Here is a 14115-nt window from a genome sequence, read left to right as displayed (position 1 = left end):
TTCATGCCGGCATGAGAGGCCATTTATTGTTCTGGGGTTGGGCCCCCACGTTTTGGGGGGGTTGTCCCCCCACTTCCTCCCCCCATTGTCCCTGTGGACCCCTCAAGTGGCAGGTTGCTGAGTTGATCGTGGAGGGAGCACATCTTCAAGTGTAGATAATCTAGAGTGGCCACCTTCTCCCTGTAATGACAGAGGGTGGGGAGCTGGTGCTGTCAAGGCCAGATGCCACAGGACTGCAGTGAGGAGGGTGATTCAGGCCCATTCCCCAAGACCTCACCCTCCTCCCATGCCCTCAGCCTCCTTCCTCACTCCGGCTTCATCTTGTCCGTCAGCAGCAGGTTCTTGGCCCGCAAGGCTTCGTCTTGGGCCAGCCGAAGGGTGGAGCTCAGGGCCTCTGCCCTGACGTGTTTGGCCAAGGCCTGGCGCTCCAGCTCCTGGGGAGAGGAGTGTAGGCGCAGCTGGGCTTGCCGGACTGGGCTGGGGGTGGAGGGGGAGCTGGATCGTGGAGGGCAGGGGGCATGGGGCCCAGGGGCCCACATTCCTCCCACTGGGCATCCCATCATACTCTGGGCCTGAAACTGACCCAAGCATCCCACAGTGTGCTGGGCTTTCCAAATTCCCATCATGTGCTAACCGACTGTCTGTGCCTTAGTGTACTGGATCCCCATGTCCTGGAAAGCACTAACTGAGCACCTAACATACTATCGCCTAATGCCCAGGAACCGTCATGCACTGGATATGTGTCTGGGCCCCGGTATACCATCATGTGGCAAACTTCTGCATCCCCTAATTCAGAAGAGCCCACCTCTCTTTATCTATTTGACCAGCATCTCAGTTATAGTCATAGTCCTTGGAACCCTGGTTCCTCATATTCCCCAATGTCCCAGGTGCCATGTCCCATTGTGGATCAGTCCTACAGCTCTGCCACATCAATGTCTGTCTCACTCATTGCGGACCTGTACCCTGTCATACATGAGGCCAGTATCCCATAATTCATTAGATATCTAGATTTCTGAATGTACACAGGCCTCAAGTCCCATCAGTTCCTGGGCGCAAGCTCTAGTTCCACTTCTCATAATGCATTCGCTTCCAGTGATCTCTGTTCGCTGGGTCCCCTGTCTAACCTCAGTGAGCCTGTATTGCCTCTCTTAAGGTCTGTAGAAAATCAGGCTTGTATTTTATGAAGCTACAGTCTGGTGTCTGTGTCCTGCACCCCACATCCAGTGTGTCATCATGCTTTGGGTTCCATAGTGACTGACCTATGACTTACCACCAGACTGCCTCCCCCTCCCCTGACCCCATGCATCAGGGCCAAGTGTTTCCCCAACACCTGCTGCCCATAGCTTACTGCTTCCTGTCCTGCCATACACCAACAGTATCCTTGTATCCAGGGCTCCCCTCCCGCTCCCCTGACAGAAAAGTGGGCCATGATGGCCTATGGTTCCTGGTACCAGAATCTTCTTGTGTAGCCTCTGGCAGCTGGGGCAGGCGGGAGCCAGGCCCCTCTGCTTCACCTCATCCACTAGTGGGGTCAGTGCTCGCTCCAGCAGCTGCTGCAGGGATTCTGACGACAGCTGCGACCCCTGGCTGAGAGAGGGGCAGTCACCAGGTGTAAGAAGTCTAGTACCAGCTCCATTCCCAGATGCCCCTTGCCCAGCCTCCCCACCTCCACCCAGATCTTGCCAACACTAGACACCCATGTGACCTTCCTCCATGCTCTGGGGCCAACCTACAGTGCATCAGGTCTCCTTTGTTTTCACTATGTGAGTAGTTCCTACAATGCCTGGGGATTCCCACTCCCAAAGGGTACCAGACAGCCCTTGGTTCATAAAACAAAACAAAACCACTACATTTCCCACAATGCACTAGTTACATGTGATCCTACATTGTGCTGGAAGTCCGTCACTTCACAATACGGACCAAGAATGGTATCCCTTGGTTCTGCAGTGCACCAAGGTCTCACCTTTCCCACAATGCTCCGAGAAACCCTGCCTCCCACCAAGTACCACATCCCAACCTTCCCACAATGCACTGGAAATCCAGGATCCTCAAAAGGTATCAAAACTTGTGTTCCACAAGACACTGAATTCACTTTGTAGGGAGGGGGGAACGTCTGGCTGCTGCAACGCAGTAGGACTTCCTGTCCTGAAATGCACGGGATATCCTATCTCCTAAAGTGAACTCCGCCCCCTCCCCTCCCTTGGCCAGAGCCCCATCTCCTTCAAAGTTCCGCCCTCAGCATGACCCAGAATGTACCAGGCCCCGCCGGCCCCATCCCCTTACCTGGCACAGCGGGCACAGGAGCCTTGGGGCGGCCGATCCAGGTTCATGGAGAGGTCAGACCCTCTTCGAGAGCTCTGAAATTGCCGCCCCAGCTCCTCCAGAATAGGTTTCACTGGACCCAGCCCCTCCAGGTCGCTCCTCAGTGAAGCCACAGACACTGCTGATCGCTCCACCCTGAGGTGTGAGAGTAACCAGCGCTGCGAGGTCGAGGTCGCCTCTCCAACAGCCCTGTCCTCTCCGCCGTCCACCTATTATCAGCCCAGCTCCTCTGTTCCCGTCTAGACTGCAGTACCCCCACCACGCCCGCCCTTCTTGCCTCTGATTGGCCCTTCCTTTGTGTTTTAAGTTCTCCCTGTTCTCTAATGGGCTTTCCTCTTTCAGGCGTAACTCCTCCCCTCATCCTTTTTAGGTACGGAACTCGACCCTTCTCTAATTAGCCCCGCCCCTTAGTCCTTATTGGGTATAGCACGCCCCCGCCCCTTACCTTCTAATTAGAACTTCCTCCTGCCAGTCCATGGTCTCTACAGCTAGGCCCCAGCTGATTGGCTCATCCCTTTCGGTTAAGGCCCCGCCCCGCGCCCAGCGTCCCGAGCCACGCTCACGCGCCTTGGTTCTTACATGGTGCACAGTTCGTCCGCCCTGCCTCGCAGCTCCTGCAGGCCCCGCGCAGCCTGCGCCTGCTCACGCTGCGCCCGTTCCCACTGGCCCAGGAAGCCGTCGAGCCTGCCGCCCAGGCCTCCAAGCAGCCGCAGGGCCTCCTGCACCGCCCCCTCCTCCTGATGCCAGCGGGCAGTCAGCGAGGACACCTCCCTCCTGCAGAGGCAGAGGTAAGGATCAGGTCAAGGCTCAGGTTTAGACGCATGCCCAGCAGCGCTGCTCCGCCCCAGACTCTGAACCCATCCAGCCCCCAAATTCTCCTGTCCTGTTCCTCTTTTGTAATCCTCCCATGTCCTACAGGACCCTGCCTCTATCCCCCTATCTGGTACCCTGGCCCTTCCCTGGTCTTGCCCCCTACCCCACATCAGTTCCAGCAGACATTGCTTCGTTAAGGCACCGCTCACCCCAACTTCGTCCGCGTGAAGTTGGAATATCCAACGACTTGTCCCCTACCCAAACCCGCCCACCCTATCTTCATCAGACGCGGACCTCCTTTCTGCCAACCCTAGGGCTCAAACTCAGTTCTTCAAAGTCCGGCCTTTCCAGGTCACCGTTCCCAAAGCACTCCCTCCTAAGTTCTTGAAGGCTCCACTGCCTGGGCCCTGTCCCCTAAGATCTTCGAGGTTCCACCCTTGGGCACACCCATTTTAGCTCCTTGAGGCTTCACACCAACCCCCCTTTTTCACTCACCTCAGCTCCTCAAGGCCGGCAGAAAACTTCTGCAGCTCCTGCTCGCTTATGATGGGGCCCTCCCCTGCCCGGGGCCCCATACCCCAGCCGCCTGGGGCCATGCTGCGCGGTCGTGGGGGTTCGTCGGGGCTCCCTGGGGGGCCAGAGCAGCCAGGAGACGGGGCGACGGGGCCCAGGCCGTGCCGAGAGAGGCCGGCGTCCAGCTTTTGCTCCAGCTCCTGCAGCTCGGCCTCCTGCCTCCGCGGGGTCTCATCCTGCAGTTGCTGCTGGAGGAAGCGCAGCTTCTCCTGGGTGGGGAAGGCAGGCAGGGTTGCCGCGTCCCACCGCTTGCCTCCCACGGCCACCTCCACCCGCAAAGCAGCCCACGGAACCTCCGAGATTGGAAAGTAAATGGTTGTGGAATAGAATATCGGGAAGTCCCGCTTCAAGTCTAAGTGGACTTTCCATTAGGGAAGCTTGTGCCATGTGCAGCCTAGCTGGAGGCCAGCTCCCTTTAACCCCTGACTGCCTGCCTCTCTGTCTCCATCCAGCCCTCCACCCCACTCCTGGTCTCGGTGGTGTCAAATTCCAGTCCCTTTAGTTTAGGAAGGACAGTTGAAGATTTTCCAACATTTTGCTGGGAAGTGAGTGGGAATCTGAGCAGAACAGGCATTCCTCCTCTCTAGAGTCCCACACGAATCCCTACGGAATGTGACTGTGCATGGAGGAATATAACCATGAACATGAAGGAGCAAGTGTGGTGGGACTGGGGGTGGGGTGGGGGGGAAGTCCCACCTGAAGTCTACCTCAAGTACCTCGTGCCTCTGCTCCTCTTCCCCATGTCCCCCCTCACCTCCAGCAGGGCAGAGTTTTGCTTCAGGACGTTGGTTTTTATTTCAGCATCTTCCACCGACCGGGTCACCTTCCGGCAGTTCTCCTGGGTCAGGACACCAGGGCGGGAGCCCTGCCTTCCCATTCCAGTTCCGCCTTCCAACCCCTACCCTCGCTAGTTTCATATAGGCTCCAACCCCTCTGACAAGACACACCTGCTTCTTCCTGGAGGCCTGCCTTTTGCTCCTTGATCTGTCCCTTACCCCTGGTCCCCTTGACCTAAGGAATGGCTTCCTCCTTAGACCCCCCCACCCCCAGGCTACTTGTCCACTTCCACCTTGCTCCTGGCTATGACTCCATGCCTCCTTACATTCCTTCCCGCCCTCACTCTTCCTACTTCCCCTCCCTTCTCCTCACCCTGCTCTTGTCCCCCAGCTGCTCACCTTGAGTTGACTACAGTACCCTTCCAGTTCTTCGGCTTCTTGCCGCCTTCTTTCTAGATTCTCACTCAGCACAGAACACTCACTCTGGCACACAGAAGGGAGGAGAGGTTAGCCAGGGCCCCGTGGAAGGTCCTTTCCCTTCTGAGCCTCAAACATCCCAACCTGGGCAGTGGTACACTGGGTTGGAGGAGAGCTATATAAGAGGGGAATGTGGCTGTGGAGGAAGAAGAGGTGTTGGGGGGGGTCCCCTCACCTGCAGCGTCTGCACATGCTGGTTGACCCTGGTGGTCTTTTCCTTCAAGCTGGTGATGGAGTCTTTGGCACGGACCAATCCGCTGTTGACCCCACTCTGGGGAAAGAAGGGGAGAAGACAGCTCAGTGGGTGTGTTGAAGCAAACCACAACCCCAAGAAAAAGGTCCAGAACTTGGAGGAGGCCAGGTTTACACCTCGATTCTGCCCTGGAGTGGCTGTGTGACCTTGGGCCAGGGCTGCCCCTCTTTGATTCTTGGTGTTCCTGCTCTGTAAAACCCCGGGGGGCGGGGGGGGGGGTAGGAACTCATTTTCTGCTTGGTGGGATGGAAGGAAAATAAGTAGAATCCAGGAGGGAGTGGGGGGTAGGGGGTGCACTCGGAATTGATTGAGAAGAATGGTCTCAACCAGAGACAAATGCCCCTGGGATCCACAGACATAAATAAGACTGGAAAAACATTTTAAGAGAACCCACTTTCGAGATATACGCACTCACTGTGCACCAGGCTACACACACACATTTTCCCTTTATCCCTCAAAGACACACCTCTTGAGGTTATTTGGTCCATTTTGCAAGTGAGGAAAATGAGGCTTAGAGAAGCGATGCCCCTTTGGAATTTAAACCCCGAGCCTTTGTTTTAAACCATGACACCATGCAGCCTCTGATCATCGCCACCTCATATCACCAGAAAGTGCTTTGTGACTCATGCCAAGCAAAACTTGACTCAAGACTGCTGCATGTGGCAGGATCCACTCTGCGCTTTCACGTTTACAGAGGAGTCAGCCGTGCTTGGGTCTGTCCAGCCAAAGACTACATTTCCCAGACTCCCTTGCAAGTAGATGTGGCCATATGACAAAGTTTCTGCCAATGGGATGTGAGTAGCAATGATGAGGGCAATATCTAAGTCATGCTTTTATTAAAAAGAGATGAGGGGAAACGTCCTGCATTCTCTCATCTTACTGGCTGGAATGCAAAGTTGATGGCTAATGGCTGAGCAACCATCTTGGACCAGTTGGAGGATGCAACAAGATAGAAGCCTGAATCCCCAGCACTGTGGAACCTGTGTACTCAACTTACAAATGAGAGATGACATTTTCCATCTTGTTTAACCGCTGATATTTTGTGTCTTTTTGTTATGGCAGCCAAACTTGTGATTTAATTTGTGAACCACCAGAACACAGGAGCCTGTAACTTGCTGCATTTGAAGAGCAAGACTGCTATGCTTGTTGAGACTTTTATATGAGAAATAAACTATCTTACTTTAGCCAGTTACTTTGGTTTCCTTCACGGTTGCTGAATTAATAATACACGAAGAGAAAAGAGAGGACAATTTCCTCCATTGTAAGATAGGGACAAGATCACATTTCTGGAATGATTGCTCTGGAGAACAGGCGTGAAAAGAAATATGGTATTAAGGTGACGTAAGGAAAATAGTGGAACCCCAAAATTCCACCCCTCCATAAAAACAATGGAAAAAACGGCCCAAATCTGTAAGATACAGATACCGTATGTAGATACTTCTCAGATATCTGAGAAGATACAACCATTATAAATTCATATGCACTGAACAGAGATTTGAAAGGCGTGAAAAAGTGGCACCTGGGTGGCTTAATCAGTTAAGTGTCCAACTCTTGGATTGGTGTTAGATCATAATCTCACGAGGGGTGAGATTGAGCCCTGTTGTCAGGCTCTGCACTCAATGGGGAGTCTACTTGAAGATTCTCTCCCTCTGCCTCTCTGCCAGTTTACACGCGCACACACACGTTCTCTCTCTCTCAGATAAATCTTAAAAAAAAAAAAAAAGATTCTCTCTCTCTCCCTCTTCTTCTGCTCCCCCCCCAAAAGCTTTTTTAAAAAAAAAAAGTCGGGGCGCCTGGGTGGCTCAGTGGTTTGGGCTGCTGCCTTCGGCTCGGGTCATGATCTCAGGGTCCTGGGATCCAGCCCCGCATCGGGCTCTCTGCTCCGCAGGAAGCCTGCTTCCCTCTCTCTCTCTCTCTCTGCCTGCCTCTCTGCCTACTTGTGATCTCTGTCTGTCAAATAAATAAGTAAAATCTTTAAAAAAAAAAAGTCAATACATAGGAAATTTGGGGAACTAACAAATGAATAGAAACTAAACACACTCATAAAGAACCAATGAGTAGAAAAAATAGAAAACACTTTGGGTTGAAAAAGTGAAAACACAACAGCCAAAAAACATATGGGATGCAATGAAAGCAGTACTTTGAGGGAAATTTAGAGGTCCAAAAACCTTCCAAAAAGAACTCAGAGGCAATAACCTAGCATTCCTCCTTAAGAAACTAGAAGAAGAGGAGGAAGACTAACCCAAAACTAGCAGAAGGAAGCAATAAACTGAAGTGAGAAACTTTGAAATCGAGAAAGATGGAATCAGCAAAACTGGAAGTTGGTTTTTTTAAAAGATCAACACAATTGACAGATCTGTTGTAGCAAGACTGGCCATGGAAGAGAAGACTCAAATTGCTAAAATCAGGAAGGAAAGAGGGGACATTGCTACCAAGATTAGGGAAAAAGAAAGGACTATAAGAGAATACTATGAACAGGGCCCCTGGCTGGCTCACTCAATGGAGTGTGCAACTCTTGATCTCAGGGTTGTGAGTTCAAGCCCCACATTGCATGTAGATATTGCTTAAAAATAAAATACTATTTTATCTTTTTTTGTTGAATTTTAGAGAAAGAGCATGCAAGTGGGAGGAGGAGAAGAGAGAGAGAGACAAGCAGACTATGTTGAGCATGGACCCCGATGTGTGGGGCTTGACCCCATGACCCTGAGATCATGACCTGAGCCAGAATCAAGAGTTGGATTAACTCTTAGCTGACTGAGCCAGCCAGGAACCCCCAAATATTTTGTATAATTTTATTTAAGATTTTATTTATTTACTTGAGAGAGAGAATGAGAGAGAGCTAGCATGAGAGGGGGAAGGTCAGAGGGAGAAGCAGAGCCTCCACTGAGCAGGGAGCCCGATGCAGAACTCGATCCCGGGACTCCAGGATCATGACCTGAGCTGAAGGCAGTTGCTCAAGCAACTGAGCCACCCAGATGCCCCCAAAATATTTTTTTAAAAAGGAAATACTATGAACACTTGTGTGCCATCAAATTTGATCATTTTGATGAAATAGGGAAATTCCTAGAAACACAAATTATCAAAAGTGATTCAAAAAAAGGGCACCTGGGTGGCTCGGCCTTTGGCTTAGGTCATGATCTTAGGGTCATGGGATCAAGCCCCACATCGGGCTCTCTGCTCGGCAGGGAGCCTGCTTCCTCCTCTCTCTCCACCTGCCTCTCTACCTACTTGTGATCTTTGTCAAATAAATAAATAAAATCTTAAAAAAAATTTTTTAAAAGTGATTCAGAAAGAAATAGGACATCTGAATAGACCCTTAAGAAATGAAGAAATTGAATTAGTTCCAACGAAGAAAAGCCCAGTATCAGATGACTTCACCAGTGAATTCTGCCAGTTATTTAGGAAATAACTGCTACCAGCGGAACTCCAACTCTTCAAAAACAAAAATAGAAGAGGAGGGAGCAGTTCCTAACTCATTCTGTCTGGCCAATGTTACCCTAGTACCAGAACCAAAGACATTCCAAGAAAATAGAACTAGAACTCAATATCCCTTCTGAATACAGCCACAATCCTTAACAAAAAACTAGCAAACCAAATCTAGCAGCATAAAAACAAGAATTTACCCATGACCAAGTAGGATTTTTCCTATGAATGCAAGTTTGGTTAACGTACGAAAATAAATTTTTAAATCCATATGAAAACCAGTGTAATAGATACTGTTAATAGAATAAAAGGAGAAAACACACATGGTTGTGTCAATAGGAAAAGCATTTGACCAAATCTGACCTTCTTTCATAATAAAAATACTCATCGACTAGAAATAGAAGGGAACTTCCTGGTCCTGATGAGTGCCTTGTACAAAATACCTTGTTCTGAAATATGTCCATGGATTCCTTGACATCCCTTTAAAATGAGAAGCCTTATTCCCCCTGACTTGAGTGTAAGCTGGACTTGGTGACTCTCACACCTGGTAAACAGAATCAGAAGTGATGGTGTGTGATTTAAGAGACAAGTTCATGAAAGGAATCATGGCTTCCTGCTTGCTCTCTCTTGCTCTGGGGAGTAGCTGCCATGTCATAGGCAGCCACTTGAAGAGGCCCATGGGGCCAGGAAGTGAGTCTCCCACTAAGAGCCATGTGAATGTGGATGTGAACCTCCAGCCCCAGTCAAACCTTCAGATGACTGCAGCCCCTGTTGAAAGTTTGACTCCAGCCTCCTGAGGGATCCTGAGCCAAAACCACCCAGCTAAGCCATTCCAGTTGGTTGGTTGAAGTTTGGGGATGATTTGTTTCACGGTGATAGATAACCAAGACACAAAGTGATATTTTGAACCAAAGACCCAGAAGGTCTTGGGTTTCCTGTTGCCATTCTGGGAAACAAGAAATGCAGGTCCTGGGGTCAACTCAGTTCTCTCACTTAGTAGTTGTAGGACCTTAGTGGGGGACTTCACGGCTCTGTGCCTATTACCCTCCCTGTCACATGGAGAACCGGCTAATAGCTACCCTCCCAGGGCTGCTGTTGGGAGGAACACAGGCTGGCTCAGAAAGGCTCATGGTCAATACTTCTTGACAAGGGTCAGTTTGGGTCCCTGGAGGTGAGTTGCAGCTTCCCTGAGAGCAGATCAGGAGGCGGTGAAGGCAGAGCCTGTCAGCTATGGCTGAGAAGTGAGTGGCATGATGGTGGCGGGGGGAGCCAGAGATGGGGACAGATCCCTCCATGACCATCTGTAGGCTGTAAGTCAGCGATTTAAGCTCCACTCTGAGCCTGCTTCAGTTTCCTTTCTCATAAAATGGGAATGATGTTACTTTGGTTCAGGTGGCAGTGAGGAAGGGTCAACAAGATGGTATGATCGAGGGGCACCTGGGTAGCTCAGTGGGTTAAAGCCTCTGCCTTTGGCTTGGGTCAGGATCCCAGGGTCCTAGGATCAAGCCCCACGTGGGGCCCTCTGCTCAGCATGGAGCCTGCTTCCCACCCCCCACCTGCCCCGCCTGCCTCTCTGCCTACTTGTGATCTCTGTCAAATAAATAAAATATTTTTTTTAAAATGGTATGATCGATAAGGCAAGCTCAGTGATTAGTGCCAGAGTTGTTAAAAATAATCACAGCAGGGGAGGAATTACCAGGAAGAGGCTTAGTGCCAAGATCTCCCAGCAGCCTCCAGGGATTCTGCAGGCAGCAAGACAAGTCCCAAGCAAAGGTCACAAGCCCTCCCCTGTGCATCTTTGCTTTGATTCACTGACCTTCTCAAAAAGCAATACCACCATCTCAGTTCGTCCTCTGTCCTCATAAATCTGTCAAAGCTTAAGACAGGAGCCAAAGCTGCCTACTTCGTGTTCTGCTGTTCTCTGTCCAGTCTGGGATCTGTCATCTCAACCATGGTCCCCAGGCATCCAATTATCTTCCTTCTCTCTAGTTCTCTGTCCCATGTCTTTCTGGATCTCTGTTCCCCCTCCCCCACCCCCATCTCTCTGAGTCTTTGTCCCTGCTCTCTGGATCTCTGTGTCCCCTCCCTGGATCTCTGCCCCTTCCCTCTGGTCTCTGTCCCCCTTCCTGGGTCTCTCTCCCCCTCTTGCTGGTTTTCCACTCCCTCCTCTCTGCCTGTCTCCAGCATTCTCTCCTGATGTGGTCCAGATGCCAAGTGCCAGGATGTGCTCTTGCTGTCCACGCTCCCCCGCTGCTCTGCACATACCCCTGGGTGTTGGCCATCATTACTTTTCCATTTCACAGAGAAGGAACCTCAACCCCCTTGGAGGCTGAGGCATCCCTGAAGCCCCACAGCGAGCTCTCCCCTGGGTGTCACGATCCACGGGGGGACATAACTCAAATCGCTCTGGTGGGAGGCAGACCTCTGCAGATGCAGTCTGAGCAATGTTCACACGGAGGGAGGACACTGTTCTGGCCGGGGGAGATGTCTCTCTGCCCAGTTCTCTTCTCTCCATCTGGCCCTTCTCTCCTGGAACCTAGCCCAGCCTCCTGTCCCGCCTCCCCGCCTCCAGCCTCCGCCTTCCAAACATCCCCACACCAGCTGCAGAAGAGTCTTCTAGGGAAAGAAAGGACCTTTGCTCTCACATCACCTGGCTTCTGGTCCTGGCCCTGACTCTTACAGGCTCTCCTACCTTGCAAAGATCACTTCACCTCTCTGTATCTGTTATTTTTGTTTTCTTCTTTAAATTGGTAATTAACCAGTTCCCTGGCAGAACTTCTAAGTGAAGAAAAGGAAACCCCACCACAGTGCCTGGCATATAGTGGGTGCTCAGTAAATGGGACTGGAGTCCAAACTCCCGAACTGTTCCTCTCCCCCTATCCAGGAACCTTCAATGGCTCCCCATTGCCCCAGGCAATGCACCCACGTTTCTCAGCCTGTGTGGCCTCTGTCTTCCCCACTCTAGCCTTATCTCTCTCACACACCACACTCCAGCCCCAAAGACCAGTTTGTAGTTTCTCCTCTTCTCTGGGCTCTTTCAAACCCCTGTCCTTTTTGCACTTAACTGTGCCAGCCAGCTAGAACACCATTCCGTCTTCGGCTTTGGGAATGCCCAAGATCGAGCTTATGTATTGCCTTTTCGGGAAAGCCTCCCTCGGTCATGGCCAACTGGGCCAAGGCCACCCTCTTTAGGGCTCCCACAGTGACCTCTGCTGCCCCATCAATGCATGCAGGGTGTCCCCTCAACTCCTCAGACTGCCTCTACTCCTTACAAGCTGCGTGACCTTGGCTGTGCTATTTGACCTTTCCTTCTTCAATATCTTCATCTGGGAAATGGGGACAAATAATCATAAGCAATACTTCTAGGCTCACAGCCAGCTACTGTGCTAAATAAACACTCTCCATGAAGGAGCCTTGCTTCATTGTCATGACGAGCTCATGAAGTGGGTGTGGTCACGCCCAGAACTCCATCTTGCTCAGCTTCCTATGCCAGGGCCTGGCGCATCGTAGGTGTTCAAGACATATTTGGAAGAACCAACACGTGCATTTCTACATTGCGGATAGGGAAACTGGGGCTCCTGGGACATAGAAAGTGCTCAGTAAGTGCTGCTGAATCTTATTGGCATCATTATGACCATGGTTGTTATTCATGCAATTCTCAGAGTCAGTGTCAAGTCCAGTTCTGGGCCTGGCCCAGTGGAAGCCTGGCCGGGGTAGAGGTTGACAGGGAAGTTAAAGGGCCAAACCATAGCACTCCATGCTCTAGCCAGGAATTGTCTAAATTCCCCCTGGCTCTTGCTCACCTCCCAGTTTTGCTTCAGATGCTTAGGTAATCCTCTTAGAGAACTCCTACTACACCGTTAAAGCCCAGGCCCAGCACTGCCTCCTCCAGGAAGCACTCTCTGATTTTCCCAGCCTGGTTTGAGTGGCCCTTCTCTGGGATACCCAGTGTTATCTCCATTATGGAAAATTTTCACCCCAGTCTGTCTCTGTCCCTGCCCCCACCAGACCAGAAGCTCCCCAAGTTCAGGAACCTGGCCTAACTCCCATCTCTGACTCCAGCCTCACCCAGGACATGTGGAGATGAGTGGATGAACTAAAGTCTGATTCCTAGGCAACAAGCATCATTCCACCCAGGATGGAACTGAGTCATGGCTGGCCATTCCGGGAGGAGAAGGGAGTTTCTCTGGGCCTCGAGGGTCATCAGAACCTTCTCATTCCAAGTTGAGAAGACCCCACCCCCCACCCCCAGTATTTGCCTGCCCCCAGGGTGAAGGCGCTCGTTGTGCCCAGCCAGAGCCCCTCACCAGTATTTCCGTGATGTCTGGGTCATCTGAAGCCCAGGGTTGGGTGGGGGAGGCGGGTGGCACCGGCAGCGCAAGCGGGCCACTGTCATCCGTGGTTGAGTCTGTCCCCGAGGAGTCCGTGGGCTCCATGGCAGCCAGGTTGAGCAGTGACACATTGGTGCAGGCCGAGGACCGTTTGAGGTTCAGGCACCAGTGCATTGGCTCGTGGGACATCCGGGGCTCCACCCTGGGGAGGAGAAGCGGGCAGGGGGCTCTAGGTGCAGCCCCAGTGGGTTGGGCCCCTCCCGCCTCCCTGTCTCCACACCCCTGCTCTCTCTGACTCCCACCTCACCACCCACTTTCTTCTTCCTCCTCTGCCCCCACTTCCTTCTCCATCCGTTAGTCCTCCCTCCTTCTCCTGAGTTTTTCCTTCCCCGCTGACCTTTTCCTTCCTCCTTTCATCCCCTCTGCCTTCTTCATCTCTGCCTCCCAAACCCTGCCACTATCCCCATCCCCTTGTCTGCCCCTCCTCTGCCCCCTTCTCTGCTCCACCTCCCCTTCCTCCAGCACCCACGGTGGGACTCGTGCTCTGTTGGAGGCATTGCTGGGCGCTAGGACCGTCCCCGACAGGGTGCGACAAACCCACCCGTGGAACGACACGGCCTTCTTTTTCTTCGTGATCCCCTTGGCCGAGGTGGTTACCCCCCCAGGAGCCTCAGGGACCACCTGGGAGCGGCTCTCGACCCCCGCAGGGGGGTCCCCAGCCTCATGGATCTCTTTGGACTGCCAGATTGTCTTCACCACCACGCTCGCCATGGCGTGTGGGGGGCCCTGCTCCCAGGGGCTCCTTCCTCTGAGACTCTCCACCTACTCTGAGCAGGGACCCTCAGAGTCCCTGTCCCCACAGCCTGCCTCATAAAGGACCCAACCACTGGGCCCCAGTAAAGGGGGTGCATAGGAGTAGAGAAAGGTACTGGCTAGCATGTTCCCCAGGGAGTTTCTGTGAACCATTCCTTGTCTTCTTGTAGTTGTTTATTTATTTTTTTTAAGGTTTTATTTATGGAGTGCCTGGGTGGCTCAGTGGGTTAAGCCTCTGCCTTTGGCTCAGGTCATGATCTCAGGTCCTGGGATCGAGCCCTGCATTGGGCTCTCTACTCAGCAGGGAGCCCGATCCCCGCCCCCCCCTTTCTGC

General features: G+C 52.2%; 1 protein-coding gene across 13 annotated transcripts; it reads right to left on the bottom strand.

The window, feature by feature from the left end:
* Positions 1-13816, bottom strand: TSKS (testis specific serine kinase substrate). 13 transcript variants are annotated; one of them, XM_059152921.1, is made up of 11 exons: positions 13570-13814; positions 12945-13170; positions 5137-5232; positions 4884-4967; positions 4463-4573; positions 3631-3917; positions 2902-3096; positions 2284-2457; positions 1349-1587; positions 278-434; positions 1-180 (listed from the first exon to the last, which is right to left on the bottom strand). In XM_059152921.1, exons 1-11 carry the CDS (start codon positions 13737-13739, stop codon positions 24-26), a joined length of 1896 nt encoding a protein of 631 aa, XP_059008904.1. In that variant the 5' UTR covers positions 13740-13814; the 3' UTR covers positions 1-23. The 13 variants fall into 13 exon arrangements, 11 of the variants coding, with proteins under 11 accessions (XP_059008904.1, XP_059008908.1, XP_059008907.1 ...); XM_059152925.1 differs by having other exon boundaries at positions 310-434; XM_059152924.1 differs by having other exon boundaries at positions 278-477; positions 1452-1587; positions 13570-13813.
* Between the last annotated feature and the right edge of the window lie 299 nt (positions 13817-14115).

Source organism: Mustela lutreola, chromosome 16, assembly GCF_030435805.1.
Source record: "Mustela lutreola isolate mMusLut2 chromosome 16, mMusLut2.pri, whole genome shotgun sequence".
In the NCBI taxonomy this organism is placed as follows: domain Eukaryota; kingdom Metazoa; phylum Chordata; class Mammalia; order Carnivora; family Mustelidae; genus Mustela; species Mustela lutreola.
Note: the sequence above shows the minus strand (reverse complement) of the source record. Positions and strands in the feature narration are given on the sequence as shown.